The following is a 19,968-nucleotide window of genomic DNA, read 5'->3' on the forward strand; positions in this document are numbered from 1 at the left end:
CTCTGCCCTATCCAAAGCAGATCCAGTGTTAAATCCTGTTATTAAGAGCCCCTCCACATCCTTCCAACCATCCCTCATCCCACAGGAATCCAGGAGCTTTTCCCAAAATGCTCCTTCCTGTGGCTGAGCTCCTCCTGGGACGATCCTTGGGATTTTACCTGAAATTCCCTTTCTTTGGCTCCTTCCCAAACTCTTTTGTCACGCCGAGAAAAGCCACAGCAAACAAACTTCCATGCACACGCAGGGAGCTCATTCCCATGGGAATGGCTGATCCCGGGATCTGGGGACAGGACATGGAGACAGAAAGGCACAGCAGTGTCCCGATATCCCGATCTCCATCCAGGATCCCATTCCAAGGCTGCTTTTCTGGCTGTTCCACCACTTCTCCTCCCCACCAGCAGCCCAGGAATGGGAATTCAGGGTCAATTCCCGTGGGAGATCCATCGGGAAAAGGCACGGAGCAGCCACAGCACTGCGGAGCCTCTCCCTACCTCGTGTCCAGGGACCCCTGGCTCAGGGAATCCCCCTCTCCCAGGAGCTCATCCTCGCTGTGGAAATACATCTCGTCCTCTTCCATCCTGGTGGGAATGCCGCAAACATCAACCCTGTCCTTCCCGGGATTCAGGATTCCCAAATCACGGAATCACTGAGCCCTTTGGGTTGGAAAAGCTCTCTGAGTCCTACCATCCCCAGCGCTGCCCAGGCCAGCCCTGATCCACATCCCCAAGTGCCACATCCACAGGGATTAGAAACACCACCAGGGATGGGAATTCCAGCCCTTCCCTGTGCCAGGGATGGGCAGCGTTTTCCAGGAAGGAATTGTTCCCAAAATCCAACCTGAAGCCCCCATCCAGGACACGACTCTGCACATCCCACGCTCGGCAAACGCCACAACTCTTCCTAAAATGGGGCAACCACAGCTCCTCTGGGAATTCCAGCCCAGCCCTTCCCTACCCTCCCAGCTGGGAATTCCTTCCCAACATCCCACAATCCCAAGTTCCCCTTTCCCACTGGAAGCCATTCCCTGGCTCCTGGCCTTCCATCCTTTTTCCCAAATTCCAGCTCTCCTGGAGCTCCTTGAGGCTTGGGAAAGGGCTCCGAGCTCTCCCCAGATCCTTAATTTTTCTGCTTTAATCCCACAGAGCTGCATCCCACAGGATTCGCCTGATGAGAAACTGGGAAAACCCATCCTGGAGCCATCCCAGCAGCATCCTCCAATTCCCTGGATTCCTCAAATTCCCTGGAATCCTCAAATCCCAGACTGGTTTGGGTGGGAAGTAACCTTAAATCCCATCCAGTCCCACCCCTGCCAGGGTCAGGGACAACTTCCACTATAGCAGGGTGCTCCAAACCTCATCCAACCTTTCTTTGGACACTTCCATGAGGAATGGAGCATCCATCCCTGCATCCCAAAATTCCAGTGGCACAGTCAGGACTTGGATATCCCATCCCAGCCAGCCTGACCTCCTGTCCTGGGGTGTAAAATGTGATTTGGGTGTGTATATTCTATTTTCCATCTGTCAGAGGTGGGGCAGTTATCTTCTGTTCATTGGGCAGTTTTCTTTATCTCTCCCACAACCAACCCTCCCTCCAGGAGATCTCTGCTGTTAATGAGCCATTAATTATTAATTATCTTCTGTTCATGGGCCAGTGAGTGTTACTGATAAAATTCCATCATCTCATTGGGAGATGTTCCACCCAGGGGGAGGAGCCAAACATTCCTACCTGGATACAATCTGACACTGGGAACACCACTGTTATAGACGTATTTTGTGAAAATTCCTTTTGCCAGGATTTTTTTGTCCTGAAAAGCTGAGAGGCCTCAGAAACGAAATGTAAACAACGGTTATCTGCTGCTGTGGAATGCAACAGGTGCATCTGTGATTGGTCTCATGTGGTTGTTTTTAATTAATGACCAATCACTGGTCCAGCTGTATCGGGACTCTGAGCTGTCACAAGATTTTATCATTCATTTTTTCCTTGCTAGGCTTCTGATGAAATCTTTTCTCTATTATTTTAGTGTAGTTCTAATATATATAATTTCCTTTTAATATAATATATATCATAAAATAATAAATCAACCTTCTGAAACAGGGAGTCAAGATTTTCATTTCTTCCCTCATCCTGGGGACCCACAAATACCACCACACATTCCAGCAGCCTTTGCCCACTGCATTCCCAGAGGAGCAGCTTCCTTTTCCACTGCATTCCAGAGATGGGCCTGGAATTCCAGAGGAATTCCTTCCTGGAAATCCCATCTCCAACACCCTGGAACTTCAGAGGAAAATTCCCCCCTTGTGCAGGATCCCTGCTCCAGCAGAACCACAGCTGGCACTGCAGGAGGGCTGAGCCACCATGCGATGGGAGTGTGCCACCACCCTGACACACAGGGAGGCAGCTCCTGTCAACAACTCTGCCATTGTTGTTTTTGTTTGTTTGTACTATTACATTTGTATTTTTAATTTTCCCTAATAAAGAACTGTTATTCCTGCTCTCACATCTTTCCCAGAGAACCCCTTAATTTCAAAAATTATAATAATTTGTAGGGAGGGGATTTACATTTTCCATTTCAGGGGAGGCTCCTGCCTTCCTTAGCACCCTTTTCAAACCAAGACCCCTCTTCTTCCAGCTGTGCCATTCCCAGCTCCCTGCCCGACATCCCCCTGTTCAATCCATCACCACATTCCCCCTCAGCCTCGTCCCGGCTCACTAGCCGGGAAATAAAACCATGCCGAGTTTCCAATTTGCTTTAAAATTCCCTGGATTCAGACCAGTTCCCACAGTTAATGAACTGCCTTGGAGGGATGTGAGCAATTAGAGGGATATTCCCTCTGTTTCCCATTTTTTCCTTTTTTTGGCCACAATAAAGTCATAATCCCAGATGGAATGTGATCCAAAATGGGACAACCCTGAGGGGGGAAATGGGATGAAAAAAGCAGCTGATTCCAAGGCTCTGTTTGGCTTCACAGCTCCAGGCTGGGCTCCTGTGTGGATTTAGGGATTTGGCAGCACTGGGGGAATGTTTGGACTCAGTGCTCTCAGAGGGATTTTCCAGCCTGAAGTTTTCTGGTATTCCATGATTTGGGAATGCAGGGATTGTCCTCCTTTATCCATCCCCATGGAAGAGGTGGATTTCTGAGGAGCAGCCAGGGAATGTGGTGTTCCCGAGGGAGATGTGGGCGACACCAGGGCCCAGCTCTGCCTTCACTGTACCCCTCTCCCACTTCCAGAGCCTTCCTTCCACCTCCATCTCATTCCTGAAGCATTCCAGCAACTTCAGGGCTTCGCTGTCTCCCTTATTTCCAAATGCTCCCTTTCCCAATGGATTCAAGAGCTCCCAGAGTGGGGACCCATGGACAAAGCCACCCTGGACAGCACAATTCCAAAAACTGTGGAAAGCTGCCTAAAAAATTCTGTGATTCTGTGAAAATGTACCTTAGCATTCCATGAATCCCCTCATGGCTGCAAATCCTGAATTTACAGAATCCCAGGAGTTGGAAAATCCCTCTAGGGTCATCGAGCCCCAGCTGTGCCTGATCCCCACCTTGTCACCAGCCCAGAGCACTCAGTGCCACATCCAGGAATTCCCTGGACACCTCCAGGGATGGGGACTCCACCACCATCCAAGCATCATGACCTGAGTATCCACAGGCTCGTGGAGAACTGGTCCCAGCTCAGACTCCATCCTAATGGAGTCACCTGCAGCATTCCCAGTCAATCCCATTGGGCTGGGATTGCAACTGCTTCCAGCAGCTTTGTGTCATTCAGTCCCTGGGATTGTTCCCATCCAGGGGCAAATCCCAGGAGCCCACAAAGACACCCAAGGAAAGCTATGGATCCCTAAATGAATGGAAAACTGGAATTCCCTTGGAAGAACTGGAGGTGTCCCACCTGCCACCATGGTGTTCCTCAGGAATTCCCAGCAAAAATCACCTGGTGTGGGATTCCACTTGTCCTGGGGTGCCACTGAGATCCCAATGGCTGCCCTGAAGCCACCTCAGTCCTGGGAGAACCATGTGCTCCATGGACACCTGGGATTCCACCTGGACCTAAATCCCACCAGTGAGGCCTGACCCAGAGCCAGACCCTCCATCCCCTCAGGATCAGGATGGAATGACACTTTCTGTCCAAGTGCTACAATCCTGGAAGTCCAGCTCTCTCCAGGTGTGGTGGAGCACCAGGAGCTGCTGGAGGCCACCTGGATCCCACTCTCACCTATTGGATCCCCCTCACTGGCAGATCCATGGAGTTGTTCCATGGATACACCAGTGAGCCCTGACTCCCATCCAGACTTTTTATCCTGTTGAGATCAGGATGGAATGATGCTTCCTGTCCGTGTGCTATAATCGTGGAACTTCAGCTATCTCCAGGTGTGGTGGAGCACCAGGACCTGCTGGAGGCCACCCTCACCTGAAGCCATTCCATGGATCCACCAGTGAGCCCTGACCCCCATCTGGACCTTTGATCCTCTCAGGATCAGGATGGAATGACACTTTCTGTCCAAGTGCTACAATCCTGGAATTTCAGCTCTGTCCCCGAGCACCAGGACCTGCTGGAGGCCACCTGCCATCCCACCCTCACCTGGAGCTGTTCCATGGATCCACCAGTGAGTCCTGACACCCATCCAGACCCTTCATCTCCTCGAGATCTGCATGGAATGACACTTTCTCTCCAAGTGCTACAATCCTGGAAGTCCAGCTCTCTCTAGGTGTGGTGGAGCACCAGGACCTGCTTGAGGCTACCATCACCTGGAGTTGTTCCATGTATCCACCAGTGAGCCCTGACCCCCATCCAGACCTTTCATCCCCTCAAGACCTTCATGGAATTACACCTTATGTCCACGTGCTGCAATCCTGGAAGTTCAGCTCTATCCTGGAGCACCAGAACCTGCTGGAGGCCATCTGAATCCCACGCTCACCTGGAGATGTTCCATGGATCCTCTGAGGGCAGGAGATGCCCCTTGGAGCAGCGCTGGGATGACGCCGCCCTTTCCCAACAATCCAAACCCTCCCAATCCCCCCATGACCTCACATCCAGGACCTCCGTGTCCCGTTACCTCCTGAAGCTCCTCTCCGTGGATTGCTGGTTGGATTTCCCGGGAGAGACGTCGGAGCTGTGCCGGTGGCTGGACAGGAGGCTGTCGGTCTCCAGGGAATACCTCCCGTCCCCCTCCGAGTGCACGCTGGGCGTCTCCAGGAATTCCTTGTCATTCCAGGTGCCCACCGTCCCATCCAGAGCCTGGTAGCGGATCTCTATGGAGATGCTGGTCTGGAAGACAGGGAGACACCATCAGCACCCTGTGGAATATTCCAGGAAAGCCAAAAAGCAGGAAGAACATTGGCTGTTGAGTGTTTTAGCCTTGCTGATCCCGAAGTTTCATTGTTCCTGGATGAGGATTCTTTGCTTCTTTTCTTCTCCCAAGGTCGGGATTAAATTGTGAGATGGAATTTCTTGTTGGGACTCAGGTGTTTATCTTATCTATGTTCTTAGCTGTTCTTATCTATCTTATCTCACAAACCATGAGGTCCTCAACACTTCACCAAACCAAAAATGGAGCCCCATCTCTCTCTGCAAGGCCTTTTAAGGATAAAATGTTCAATTAAGAAATGACGCCTAAATTATTTTTACTTTTTACCCAATAACCAACCACCCGTGGCCTGAAATGCAGTTTTTTATCCAATTACACAAAACCACCCAAACCCTTGGAGGAGAAGGTGAAGAAGGTTATGAAAAAGGTGAAGAAGAAGGTGAAGAAGAAGATGAAGTTGGTGAAGAAGGTGAAGAAGAAGGTGAAAAGTTGGTGAAGAAGAAGAAGATGAAGAAGAAGGTGATGAAGAAGGACCGGCCACTACCCTAAAGCCTCCATCTTGCCCCATATTTATTACCATATTCTAAAACCCCAAGCTCCAAGTTTTCCAGCCTGTGACATCACACACTTCTTCCCAACTCCACACCCACAATCCCAGTGCTCTCAGTCAATTCTGGAAGCTTCTCCACAGCCTCAGGTCAGATGCAGTGCTCTCCTGCGGGTCAGAGTGTGTCAGCATAGAAAGTCTGGAATTCCCAGCATCCAGGGCTCCAACATCGGGACACCTGGAGAGCAGCTTTGGGCCAGAGAGGGATCTGACCATGGTCCTGATTCACGGGACTTCCTGGTGCATCCCCGACCAGCAGCAGCAGAGCCAGAAAAAGCCCGGAAAAACCACAAACCGGGAGAGCAGCTGGAGGAACCAGGAGCAGATGGAGCCAGTTCCTAGTGGAGCTGGTCCAGCACTTTGTTGGGAATTGTACCCTGGGATACTGCTAATCGATGGATTTGTGGTGCTTCACTCCAGCCTGGTCCTGTCTCCAGGCTGGGCAGGATTTTTTTAGGAATAAATATCTTTGAGGAGTTTTGGATTGGTTCTGGTTTGGATCTCCCAGTCTGGCCATGACCAGCCCAGGTGGGGCTTGGGGACACAAAGGGACCTCTCATGGCCGTGTCTAAGCTCCATCTCAAGCTTCTCATGGATCACAGAATCCTGAAATGGTTTGGGTGGGAAAGGACCTTAAAAATCATCCCATTTCACTTCCAGGGTGCTCCAGCCCCAATATCCAACCTGGCCTTGGACACCTCCCAGGAGCAGCCACAGCTTCTCTGGGAATTCCAGCCCCGCCAGGAATTCCTTCCCAAAATCCCACATCCAATCTCTGATCTAAACCTCCTTGGATGAACCAGCTCCGAGTAAGTTCCTCTCCCTTTTCCATGTGGCCATTCCAAACTTACTCCAGGTTGCAGCAAATTCAGGTTTGGAGCTTTCAAGTATTTTTCTCCCTAAAATCTTTCCCTTTTATCTCCCTAAAATATTTAAAATATTTCCCTTTTTCTCCCTAAAATCTTTTCCTTTTCTTCCTAAAATCTTTCCTTTTCTCTCCCTCAAATCTTCCCCCTTTTTCTCCCTAAAATATTTCCTTTTTTCTCCCTAAAATCTTTCCCTTTTCTCCCTAAAATCTTTTCCTTTTTCTCCCTCAAATCTTTCCTTTTTTTCTCTCTAAAATCTTTCCTTTTTCTCCTTCAAATCTCTCCCTTTTTTCTCCCCAAAATATTTCCTTTTTTCTACCTAAAATCTTTCCCTGCATTCCAAATGGAATCAAATCCATGAGATTTCATCCCACTGCCTTTGCTCTCGTGGTCAAAATCTTTCTGAAAGCTCAGATTTGGACAAAGCAATTTGGGGGAAAAAAAGAAAAAAGCCAAAAAGCAATTCCCAGTTCATTCTCCTGGAAAATGCCTCTTTTGAAAGCCCATCATCTGCTGACAAGATTAAAGTACAAGGAAAAAAAGCACTTTTCCACCTCCACTCTGCTTCCATGGAGAAATTATCTGTTATTTTGGGTTCAAAACCAACTGATATTAGTAAAAAAAAAAAAAAATAAAGAAGAAAAACGAAAGAAAAATAAAATGTTAAAAAGTGGGGAGTGGGGAAATTTCTTAAAGAAATTCTCCTTTTTCCATGTTTTGCAGCCTTCCCCCCTGGTCCAAACAAGGGGATGTTGGAAAGTTGGAAAATCCAAGATTTGGGAAGAGAGCAACAATTCCAGAGGGATTCTGTGCATCCCACACGTGACAGCCGAAGGGTGACTCAGTCCCAGCTGGGAATGGAGATCTGGGGGAAGGTTTTGATTGATTTATCATCTTTATTTTTTTTTTGCAAAATCCGAATTTGAGTCAATCACACCTAATTTTCCCCCCAAAGCTATTAGAGAACATTAAAAAAAAATTAAAAAAAACACCAAAAACCAAAAAACAACAAAATGAAAAACAGGGATCAAAGTTGGAATATTCAGTTTTTTTACATTTTCAGACATTTTGGGGTTAAAATCTCCGTTTCCAGCTGGATTTAGGAGTTAAAAAACCCTTTCAAGGCAGGAAAAATTAAGGATATAAGAAAGTGAAAGATCTGTGGGATGAGTGGGATCATGCCTTGGAAGGGCAATTAGGAGGATGGGGGTTGGAATTAGGAGAAATTCCAGTTGGAAACAATGGAATGGAAAAGAACTTTAAGGAGAAAAATTCCTGCAGAGCTGGGAGGGTTTGATCTTTCCCTGGGGATTTTAAATTGATTTTTAATGGATTTTTTTTCCTGCTGTTGAGAGAAAAAAAAAAATAATTCTGAGCCATCCTAGCTTTGCTGTTGTAGGAGAATGGACACAGCTGGTATTCTGCTCCTGGCTCCAGCATTCCCGGAGCTTTTAATCTCCTGGAGAAGGCAATAAAGTCAGGAGGGAGGGTGGGAGCTGCCAGGGATGGTTCTCAGGCAGCCCAGAAAAAAGAAAAACAATTTCCAAATTTTCTTTTGGGTTCCATTATGGAAAAATGAGGCTGTTCCCAGAAATTGCCTCGGGATGGGTGGGAAAGGATCGTAAATCCCATCCCATTCAAATCCCAAAATGTCCCACCATCCCAGGGTGATCCAGCCTGGCCTTAGACACTGCCAGGGATTCTCTGGGAATTCCAGCCCAGCCAGGAATCCCTTCCCAAGCTCCCCTTTCCCACTGGAAGCCATTCCCTGCCTCCTGCCCCTCCAGCCCTTGCCCAAATCCCAGCTCTCCTGGAGCCCCTTTGGGATGGGGAAGCGGCTCTAAGGATTCCCTGGATCCTTCCCTGATCCAGCTGCACATTCCCAGCTCTCCCAGCCTGGCACTGGATCCAGCCCCATCCCAACTCCTCTCTGGGAAGAATTTCGGGAACAAGGGGGTTCGCTGGGAATCTCAGGACTCCAGGGAGGGTCTCTCTTCCCTTTTCCATCCCTGAATTCCATAAAAATCCCTCGGGATGGATCCTGAGTGTCCTTGATCCCAGAATCCTGGAATGGTTTGGATGGGATTCATGGGCCTTCAATCTCATCTCAGGGACACTTCCCACCATCCCAGGATGATCCAAAGCCACTCTTGGACACTGCCAGGGATTCTCTGGGAATTCCAGCCCAGCCAGGAATCCCTTCCCAAGATCCCACCATCCCAAGCTCCCCTTTCCCACTGGAAGCCATTCCCTGCCTCCTGCCCCTCCAGCCCTTGCCCAAATCCCAGCTCTCCTGGAGCCCCTTTGGGATGGGGAAGCGGCTCCAAGGATTCCCTGGATCCTGCCCTGATCCAGCTGCACATTCCCAGCCCTGGAGCAGCTCCGTGCTCGCCTCTGGACTCTGACTGTTTTCCCAAACCCTTGCAGCACACAGAAAATCCCTGTGGCACCTCCTCACCTGGAACTCCACAATTTACACACCCCTCTGGGAAAACCAGGATGAGAACGACCCCCTACCCGGGTGTGGGAGCCCCGAGCCCCCATCCCGAGGTTAAAATCTCCCCCTTTTTAGAAAAATCTTTCCCTTTCTGGGGCAGCCGCCGCTTCCCTCACTGCATTCCCACCTCCCGGGAGCCGTTTCCCATGGAAACGGAGTTTAGGAACTGGCTTGGAAACGCTGCAATTTCTGATCCTGATATCCAACCCCGGGGGTTCCATTAAAAATCAGCCTTCCCCCCTTCCTTTTCCCGGGAAGCCGCCGCCTCATCCAGCACCAAGGACAGGGACGGGTGAGGGGAATTCTTGGAATTGTCAGGGAGGAGAGCAGGATTTCATTAAGTGGCTTCTCCTGGGGGGGGATGGAGGGAGCAGAACCAATAAAAACCAGGAATGCAGTCCTGAAGGAGGGAGGGGAAGTGCAAGGAGTACAGATGTGCTTGGGAAAAATAATTCCAGATGCTCGCTGGTTTATTGGGAATTTGCCTGATGAAAATCATTCTCCAAAGGAGGAAAATCCCAGATTTTTAGGATCATTCAGTGTCACAAAGGGCAGAGAGGGAAATCAATGGATGGAAGTTGAATCATCCCAAATTTCTGGTGGCAAAGTAATTCCTGATGGCCTCCAGGCCTGGCCAGGGCTTGGGATGGAATCCTGGAATCATAGACTGGTTTCGGTGGGAAAGGACCTTAAATCCAATCTCATTTCAACCCTGACAATTCCCACTGTCCCAGGCTGCTCCAAGCCCCATCCAGCCTGGCCTTGGACATTCCCAGGGATCCAGGGGTGGCCACAGCTTCTCTGGGAATTCCAGCCCAGCTCCTTCCCACCCTCCCAGCCAGGGATTCCTTCCCAATATTCCCCCTATCCCTGCTCTCAGCCAGAGGATGGAACTGGATGAGCTTTAAGGTCCCTTTCAACCCAAACCATTCCATGATTCCTTGATAAATGACACTCAGAATCCATCCTGAGGGATTTTTATGGAATTTGGGATGGGAAATGGAGGAAGGAGGAAGGGAGACCCTTCCTGGAGTCCTGAGATTCCGAGTGAACCCCCTTGTTCCCAAAATTCCTTCTCAGAGAGGAGTTGTGATGGGGATGAATCCAATCCCAGACTGGGATTGTGCAGCTGGATCAGGGGAGGATCCAGAGAATCCTTGGAGCCGCTTCCCCATCCCAAAGGAGCTCCAGGAGAGCTGGGATTTGGGCAAGGGCTGGAGGGGCAGGAGGCAGGGAATGGCTTCCAGTGGGAAAGGGGAGCTTGGGATGGTGGGATCTTGGAAGGGATTTCTGGCTGGGCTGGAATTCCCAGAGAATCCCTGGATCCCTGGCAGTGTCCAAGGCCAGGTTTGATCACCCTGGGACGGTGGGAGGTGTTGCGGTTGGAATGGGATGGGATTTAAAGTCCCTTCCCATCCAAACCCATCTGGAATTCAGTGATTCCATCCTGAGCTCTGTTTCTCCCTGTCCATGCACAGATCAAACCAGGTCCATCCCTGCTTTTCCCCCATCCCAAACTTCCCACGCTTTTCCAATCCGAGTTTCCCTGTGCACCCTCCGGACATTCCCGGCCACCTCATCCCTTCAGAGCAGGAGTAACGGGATCAAGGTACAGAACACCGATATCCCTGATCCCACAGGTTCAGCGGAGACACGGACACACGGATCCGGGAATGATGGGAATGTCCCCCTCGGTGACCCACCTGGATGGAGGAATTGTTGTCATCGATGAGCGTGTCCGTCACCTCCAGCTGCCCTTCCGCCACCACCTTCTGCAGGACCATCCGGAACGTCCCGATGAGCCTGCGGAGCAAAGGACAGGGAATGCCGGGAGTTCTCATCCACCAGCACCGGGTTTTCACGGGAAAAGGGATTTGCTTCCTGTTTTCCTTAGGAAGAGGGAGAGGTGAGATCCCAGACTGAGGCTCAGTGGAGGTGATGGAAAAAAGGAGAAGCTGAGAGAGCAACCATTCCAAGGGAATAGGAAAGAAGGAGATTCGGGAACCATCACTCTTAAATTCCTGGGATGCCACTGAGGGATCCCAAAGACTTTTCCATATGGAATCTCCACAGTGGACACCTTCAATTGTGTGATATCCCTAAATTTCCATGCTGGTGATTCAAACAAGGAGCAGGGATTGCTCCTCATCCGTCTACACCACGTCATGGAATCATGGAATGCTTTGGGTGGGAATGGACCTTGGAGCTCATCTCAATTCCTTCCACCATCCCAGGTGGCTCCAAGCTCCAATGACATGAAGGGATTGTTCCCAAAATCCAACCTGAACCTCCCCATGGCCATGCCTTCTCATCCTGTCCCTGTTCCCAGGGAACAGATCCCAGTCCCTTCTGGCTCCTCCTGGGGAGTTGTGCAGAGCCACAAGGTCCCCCCTGAGCCTCCTTTTCTCCAGGCTGAGCCCCTTCCCAGCTCCCTCAGCCCCTCCTGGGGCTCCATTCCCTTCCCAGCTCTGTTTCCTTCTCTGGACACGCTCCAGCCCCTCCAGGTCCCTGCAGGATTTCCACCTCCATCCCTCATTTTCCACATTCCAAGCACAGATCTATCCCTGCAGAGCTCTGTCTCCAAGGTGCCCCGCAGGACATGGAACAGAAAAATCTTTCTTTTGTTTGCTCTGTAATTCCCAACCCAGAAGAAATAATGCATCCCATGGAAACGTCCTTCTTCTTCCCCAAGATGAGGAAAAAGCTGCTGCATCCACCTGGATTCCAGGGTTTGGAAAACAACATTATTCCCATTCTGCCAGAGCAGCAGCAGCACTTTTGTTTTGGAAAGCATTCCTTGGGTTTATTCCATGGAATATTCTAAGCTGGAGGGCTCCCACAAGGAGCATCCAGGCCAATTCCAGCTTTTCCTCAGGGGTGGAGCCTGCAGGACTCTGAATTACTGCAGCTCTCCCTGTTTTTTAACCTGTTTGGAATCCAGAACATTCCCAGGCCTGCTGGTGGCTTCCCTGCTCCTCTTGGATCCAGGTAGATCCAGGGGCTTTTGGCTCCCAGGTGCTCAATGCTTGGAGAGGGCTGAGGAAGGAACAGGAAATTCCTCCTGGGATATTTCCCCTGCAGAGCTGCCCCAGATCCAGGATCCAACACTGGGATCTGGAGCTGCTGGTACGAGTCCAGAAGAGGCCCTGGAGCAGCTCCAAGGACTGGGAAGAGCTGGGAATGTCCACCTGGAGAAGGGAAGGATCCAGGGAGAGCTCAGAGCCCTTGCAGGGCCTCAAGGGGCTTCAGGAGAGCTGGGGATGGAATGGGGACAAGGCATGGAAGGACAGACACAGGGAATGGTTCCCACTGGGAAAAGGGAGCTTGGGATTGTGGGATCTTGGGAAGGAATTCCTGGCTGAGCTGGAATTCCCAGAGAATCCCTGGATCCCTGGCAGTGTCCAAGGACAGGTTGGAACAGGCTTGGAGCACCCTGGGATAGCAGAAGGTGTCAGGGTTGAAACGGGACCATCCTTAAGGTCCCTTCCATCCCATGAATCCCTGACAAAACCACGTAATTCAGAGCCATTCCAAGCCCTGTAGCAGAGGGAAGGGGACAGGTGGGACCTTGGGAAGGAATTCCTGGCTTGGTTGGAATTCCCAGAGAATCCCTGCATCCCTGGCAGTGTCCAAGGCCAAGTTGGACAGAGCTCGGAGCACCCTGGGACAGTGGAAGGTGTCAAAGCTGGAATGAGACAATCCTTAAGGTCCTTTCCCACCCAAAGCATTCCATGAATCCCTGACAAAGCCAGAGCCATTCCAAGCTCTGCAGCAGAGAGAGGGACAGCAGGGACCTTGGGAAGGAATTCCTGGCTCTGGAGGTGGCACAGGTTCCCCAGAGAAGCTCCTGTCCTTCCTGGGATCCTTCCCAAGACACTTCCCCCGGCAGGATCCGAGCAAGACAGAATTAAAAATTCAGGACCTGTCTGAGCCGCTGTTCAATTCCGAGTGTTCCATAATTCATCAGGGCCCTGCTCCCTCCCTTCCTCACCGTTTGTGCTGATGGAAAAAGGGAAATTTTCTGGGTCATCCGTAATTTTATCAGCCCTGAGGAGCAGCTCCGGTTTCCAACTCCAGCCAGGCTGGTTCAGCATCTGGAGCTCGCTCAAATCCTGGGATCAGGGAGTCCGGGATGCTCCAAATCCCGGGACACACCAGGATTTGCCCTTGTGGTGCATCCCAACTCCCAGGGATGCCTCTCCTGTATCCCTGAGGGGATTCCAGGGACACTGGGGGGTTGGTGAATCCCATTAATCCGGTCAGGCTTTGCCAGCACTGAAGTTTTCCAAGGGCCAGAATTCCAGGTGTCTGTGCCAGGGCATCCTCCAGCCCAGGAAATCCCATTTTTCTGCCTCTGCTCCCTCAGCCTTTGGATGCTGCTTGATCCATGGGCAAGGTCTGCTCCTGAAGCCAGGGAGAGGCTCTTTTTTGGGAATGACATCTCCATCCATGGATCCATGAATCCATCCATCAATCTATCTATCCATCCATCCATCCATTCATGGATCCACAGACCCATCTACACATCCATGGATCCATCCATCCATGGATCCATCCCTGCATCCATCCATCCATCCATCCATCCATCCATCCATCCATCCATCCATCCTTCCCTCCCTCCCTCTATGGATCCATCCATTCATCCATGGATCCATCTATACATGCATGGATCCATCCATACCTCCCTCCATCCATTCCTCCATCCATGGATCCATCCATCCATCCTTCCCTCTGTCTATCCCTCTGTCCATCCATCCGTCCCTCCACGGATCCCTCCATGGATCCCTCCATCCATCCAGCCATCCGTCCATCCATCCATCCATCCATCCATCCATCCATCCATCCATCCATCCATCCATCCATCCATCCATCCATCCCCTGGAACTGACAAGAGCCAAACCCTGCGACCTCCATCCCAGTTTGTTCCCCACTTCCAGAAACCCCTGGAAAGGTGGGATAAGTAAAGCAGAGGAATTCCAGACTTTTGTCCCCTTTTCCAGGGAATTGTCCTGCTGAACCCTCATGGAATTGCCCAAGGCCAGGTTGGATGGGGCTTGGAGCACCTTGGGATGGTGGAAGGTGCCCATTCCAATTTGGAACCTGCAGCTTTTCTACAGATTTCCAAAAATCCTGATTAATCACAATCAATCCAACACCTGCAATCCTGATTAATTCCAGCTCCTTCCTCTTGCAGCTCCTGCCTGGAGCTTTCTCTGGAGCCTTTTTTCCCCTCTCCAGCCAAATTGCAGCTTCATCTGGAATTGTCTCAGACCATGGAATTAGAGCTTCCAAAATCACTTCCCTCCTAATTATCCCCTTCCCACCACTTTGCAGGAGCCCGTAATTACTCCAGGTTCATTTTTCCCTGGAATATCTGGAGAAAAGTGGGACACTCCAGCTGCTCCACCTCGGCAGCCTGCTGGCACTAAAAGTTGCTCCAGCCAAGATTTTTCCCCCTTTTTCCTTCAGGAATCTCTTGCAGAAATTCCCAATAAATAGAAATTAGTTTTTCCTTGGAAGGTGAGTAAAGTTTGTTCCCCCTTTTTCTTTGGGAAACTCTTGCAGAAATTCCCAATAAACAGAAATTATTTTTCTTTGGAAGGCGAGTGGATGAGTGAAGTCAGCCTGGGTACAGAAATATCCTAACAGGAAATTTAATTCGGGATGAGATTTTCAGTTTGGGTGTGCTTAGGCTCATGCTCCGTGTTTGGATCAGTGTTGCTCCAAGTTTGGATCCAGAAATGAAAAATTCCACAAAATCCAACACAGACGGAGCTGAAGGGGTCACACCCGAGGGGCTCCAGGCAGGGATTGGGCACCGAGAATTCCACCCTGGAATCCCGGAATGCTTTGGGTGGGCAGGACCTGAAAGCTGATCCCACTCCAACCCTGAGCTTCTGCAATCCCAGATTGCTCCAAGCCTCATCCAACATTTTTGGGGCACTTCCAGGGATGGGACAGCTTCTCTGGGAATTCCATCCCAGCCCTTCACAGCCAGGAATTCCATCCCAAAATCCCACGTAACTGCTCCGTGTGGGGAGGGCAGTCGGACAACAGGGAACACTCCAGCTCCAGAGTTAATTTTTTCCATTCTCCTGCTCCAGCAGGAAATCATTTTCCCCGGATGATTTTCTGGATAATTTTCCATGGATGATTTCCTGGGTAATTTTCTGTGGACAATTTTTAAGGATAATTTTCCACTGATGATTTTTCCAGATAATTTCCACATATTATTTTTCTGGATAAATTTCTGTGGATTATTTTTTTCTGATAATTTCCCACTGATTATTTTTCCAGTTAACTTTCCGCAGATGATTTTACAGATAATTTTCCATGGACAATTTTTATGGATAATTTTCCGCAGATGATTTTCTGGATAATTTTCCATGGATGATTTTTCTGGATAATTTTTCACATCTTATTTTTCCAGACAATTCTCATATTATTTTTCTGGATAATTTTCCACATATTATTTTTCCAGATAATTCTCATATTATTTTTCTGGATAATTTTCCATGGATGATTTTTTTTCAGATAATTTCCCACTGATTATTTTTCTGGATAATTTTCTGTGGATTATTTTTCTGGAAAAATTTCCAAGTATTATTTTTCCAGATAAATTTTCGCAGATGATTTTCCAGGTTTATTTTCCACTGATTATTTTTACGGATTATTTCCCACTGACTATTTTTCTGGATATTTTTCTACAGATGATTTTTCTGGAAAATTTCCCACATATTATTTTCTGGATAATTTTCCACAGATTATTTTTCTGGATAATTTTCTGCAGATGATTTTCTGGAAATTTTTCCACTGATTATTTTTCCAGTTAATTTTCCACGGATGATTTTCCAGATAATTTTCCACAGATTATTTTCCCAGATAATTTTCCACAGATGAAACAAGGATCCCTCCGGAGACACAAAGGACTCGAGCTGTGCCAGGATCTCCATGGCTGGAGAAGAACAAAGGATGGGGCCAAGCTCTGTTTCCATCCCGGACACTCCAGGGATGGATTTAACCCTTCGGAATCCGGATCTTTGTGTCCCTGTCAGGTAACGGAGCAGCTCCCGCCTTTTCTCTGTGGGATGGGTTTTCCATAGGAAAATTATCTCTGCTCCAGATTTGGAATGTGGCCTTGGGCCTTTGGCTCCAAAAGAAAACAGGGACAAGGAGGGGACAGAACCCCCCCGGAGAAAAAGCTCCTGGGTTTTGTGCACATTCCTTAAGGATTGGGGTCTCTGCCTGGTGTTATCCCTGCTTTCTGCACAAGGAAAACCTGCTCGGAAAGGCTCAAAAGTCCCAAAAATCCCAAAAGTCCCAAAAGTCCCAAAAGTTTGGGAATGGGACCACAGGCTCCGTAGCCACTGGATCACGGCTGCTTCTTGGATCCATCCCTGGTTGTGTCTCTGCTTTTTTCACTGGATATTCCCCTTGCCTGGCTGTGATTCCCATTCCCACATCCCTCAGGAGTGTCCTGTGGTGGCTTTTTCTGCTCAAATCCCAAAAAGAATTGGGATTTCAAATTTCCTCCATCCAGCCTCTCCCAGGGCACGGAACCATGGGAGAACATCCCAGGGACTTTCTCCCATCCCAGAGTGGTTCTGAAGGGTCTCCCAGGAGAACAGAAGACCATGGAAAACACCTGAATTCCAGCAGGATCCCGGTATTCCCATCCAGGTCATCCCTCCTCACACCAGGATTTTCCAGGAGGGATTTTGATGGATTATTCCGTGCCATGGGAATCTCCTGGGTGTTATTCAGGATGTGGAGGCCCCACAATTTTTCATCCTTCCCCCTTGTGGAGATTTTCCAGTGGGAATTTCCACCTGGGAGTGACCCACGGGCAGGATGTGGCTCCTGGATGCTTTGGATGTGTCCTGGAAAGATTCCCAGCCCGGAAATTCCCAATCCAGGAGATGGGGGCAGGATTTTTGGGATGCTGTTGCCCATCTGGGGGGGTTAGGAGCTTCTCCCTCGTCCCTTTTCCTTGGATACTCATCACCCTGGGAATGCTCTCGGGGACCCTCCGGAGCTGGGATGAACCCACCAGGATCCAGAGGCACCTGGATGAGCCCAAACCGGGATCACATTCCCGGGAATTGTCTGCTGGTGACAGCCACAGGCACAGGGAACAAAGGGAGCCGCCGGGACGTGACTCCCTGCTCATTCCGGAGGGTCTGGATCAGGCCCTGGATCAGGTATCCCGCCTTTTTCCAGGCCTTTGATCAATGGCCTTCATCAGCGGCTCGTGAATTATTCATGGGGCGCCCGGATCAGCTTTCCCAAGCCTCTCCCTCCTCCTCCTCCTCCTCCAGCGGATTTGGAGCTCCAGCTCTGCCTCTGTTTTGTGGGAATTCCTATTCCAGACATTCCTTCCTGGAGAGGTGTCCCCAATCCTCTCCCTCCTCCCTCTTCCAACTCATTTCTGGGCAATGAGGATGGGCTGGAATTACAGACCACAGGAATTCTTTTCCTGAATTTTTACCAGTATTCCCAGAGGGTTGTTCCCAAAATTCTCCCTCCTCTCCCCCAACTGATTTGGAGGACAGGCCAGAGTTCCAGCACTCCCCTGTGTTAATGGAATTTCTCTTCCCATTTATTCCTTGCATTCCTGAAGGGATGTCCCCAAAAATATCATGACCTCATCCGACTTAATCCTGGATAAGGAAACGGGCTGGGATTCTGACACTTCCTCAGTTTTGTGGGATTTCCTATTCCAAATATACCCAGCAATCCTGAAGGGATGTTCCCAACACTCTCCCTCCTCTCCACTCTCCTTCTCCTCCAACTTATCCCTGGAAAAGGAGGAATTGCTGGAGTTCCAGCACTGCCTCATTTTAATGGGAATTCCTATTCCATACATTCCAAGCGTTCCTGGAGGGACATTCCCAGCACCAGCTCCTCTCTTCTCCTCCCAGCCCTCCCAGCCAGGAATCCCTTCCCAAGATCCCACCATCCCAAGCTCCCCTTTCCCACTGGAAGCCATTCCCTGCCTCCTGCCCCTCCAGCCCTTGCCCAAATTCCAGCTCTCCTGGAGCCCCCTTGGGACGGGGAAGCGGCTCCAAGGATTCCCTGGATCCTTCCCTGATCCAGGTGTCCACAAGGGCCCTTAAATCCCATCCAATCCAAGCTCAATCCTTCCCACTATCCCAGGTGGTTCCAAGCCTCATCCAACCTTTCCTTGGACACTTCCAGGGATGGGGCAGCCCCAATTTCCCCGGACACAATCAACCCAACACCCACAGGAATTGGAAAATCCAGGAAAACAACATTCCAGCATCAACTTCTGCCTGGACAATCCACCAAAAACGTCGAATTTCCTTTAAAACATGGAAATTTTACAGAAACACATTGCACAACTTGGGAAAAACTTGGTGCTGAGCACCGCAGAATTCCTGGGGTGGATTCCTCACCCCCGGCACTGGAAATTCCCAGGAAATTGGGAATTCCCTCCCGCCCCCAAAGGGAGGCGGAGCTGCCACATCCCGCGGGATGAGATTCGTGTGGGCTGTGGGAAGGAGGGACTCACCTGTTGGTGAAGACTTTGCTGTAGTTGAACACTTGGATCTCCAGGATCTCATTCCCGTCGATGTTGGTCGCCACCGGCCAGCGGAAAGTCTGGGAAAAGTAGGAGAGGGATGAGCCAGGATTAATTGGGAGTAGGAGGAGAGGGATGAGCTGGGAGCTTTTGGGAAAAGGAAGAGATGGACAAGCAAAGATTGGCTGGGAAAAGGAGGAGAGGGATGAGCTGGGAGCTTTTGGAAAAAGAGGAGATGGATGAGCCAGGATCAGCTGGGACAAGGAGAGGGGTGAGCCAGGAGAGTTTTGGGAATAGGAGGAGAGGGATGAGCAAAGGTTCATTGGGAAAAGGGGGAGAGGGAAAAGGGGAGGGAAGAGCCAGGAGTTTTTTGGGAATAGGAGGAGAGGGATGAGCAAAGGTTCATTGGGAAAAGGGGGAGAGGGAAAAGGGGAGGGAAGAGACAGGAGTTTTTTGGGAAAAGAAGGAGAGGGATGAGCGAAAATTAGTTGGGAAAAGGAGGAGAGCGATGAGCCAAGAGCATTTTGGGAAAGTGAAGAGAGGGATGAGCCAGAAGTGTTTGGGGGTAAAGGAGGAGAGGGCTGAGCCAGGATCAGGTGGGAAAAGGAGAGGAAAGAGCCAGGATCAGCTGGGAAGAGGAGGAGAGGGATGAGCCGGAATAGTTTTGGGAAAAGGAGAGGAAAGAGCCAGGAGGATTTTGGGAAAAGGAAGACATGGATTAGCCAAGAGGATTTTGTGAAAAGGAAAAGATGGATGAGCAAAGATCAGCCGGGAAAAGGAGGAGATGGATGGGCCAGCACCAGCTGGGAAAAGAAGTGGGAAAAGCCAGGAGAGTTTTGGGAAAAGGAGGAGAGGGAAGAGCCAGGATCAGTTGGGAAAAGGAGAGAGGAACCAGGAGAGTTCAGAAAAAGAAGGACTAGGATGATCCAGGATTTTTTTGGGAAAAGGAGGACAGGGATGAACCAAGAGTGTTCCAGGGAGCACCAGTGGAGGGGATGGAGAAAACCCTCTTTTCCCAGGAAAAGTGATTGTTTCACAGGGATGTCACTAAGGATGTGCCCAGGGCCAACTATTCCATGGACTCACATGTGGAAAATATGAGTACAGACATTGGATGAGGATGGGAATATGGAGCCAGGCCGGGAGAGC

The 19,968-nt window shown here is 50.0% G+C and overlaps 1 protein-coding gene across 2 annotated transcripts in view; it reads right to left on the reverse strand.

Moving 5' to 3' along the window:
- Positions 1–19,968, reverse strand: part of OTOF (otoferlin) — a 100,421-nt gene that overhangs the window by 70,944 nt on the left and 9,509 nt on the right. Inside the window, exons 3-6 of one of the 2 annotated variants that reach the window (XM_058020826.1) lie at positions 18,811–18,899; positions 10,982–11,081; positions 5,057–5,268; positions 492–578 (exon numbers count right to left, since the gene is read on the reverse strand). In XM_058020826.1, the coding sequence (XP_057876809.1) occupies positions 492–578; positions 5,057–5,268; positions 10,982–11,081; positions 18,811–18,899 (488 nt within the window). The remainder of the gene's footprint in view (positions 1–491; positions 579–5,056; positions 5,269–10,981; positions 11,082–18,810; positions 18,900–19,968) is intronic. The other variant, XM_058020825.1, reaches the window with a different exon arrangement.

Source organism: Melospiza georgiana, chromosome 3 (genome assembly GCF_028018845.1).
Source record: "Melospiza georgiana isolate bMelGeo1 chromosome 3, bMelGeo1.pri, whole genome shotgun sequence".
Lineage (NCBI taxonomy): Eukaryota > Metazoa > Chordata > Aves > Passeriformes > Passerellidae > Melospiza > Melospiza georgiana.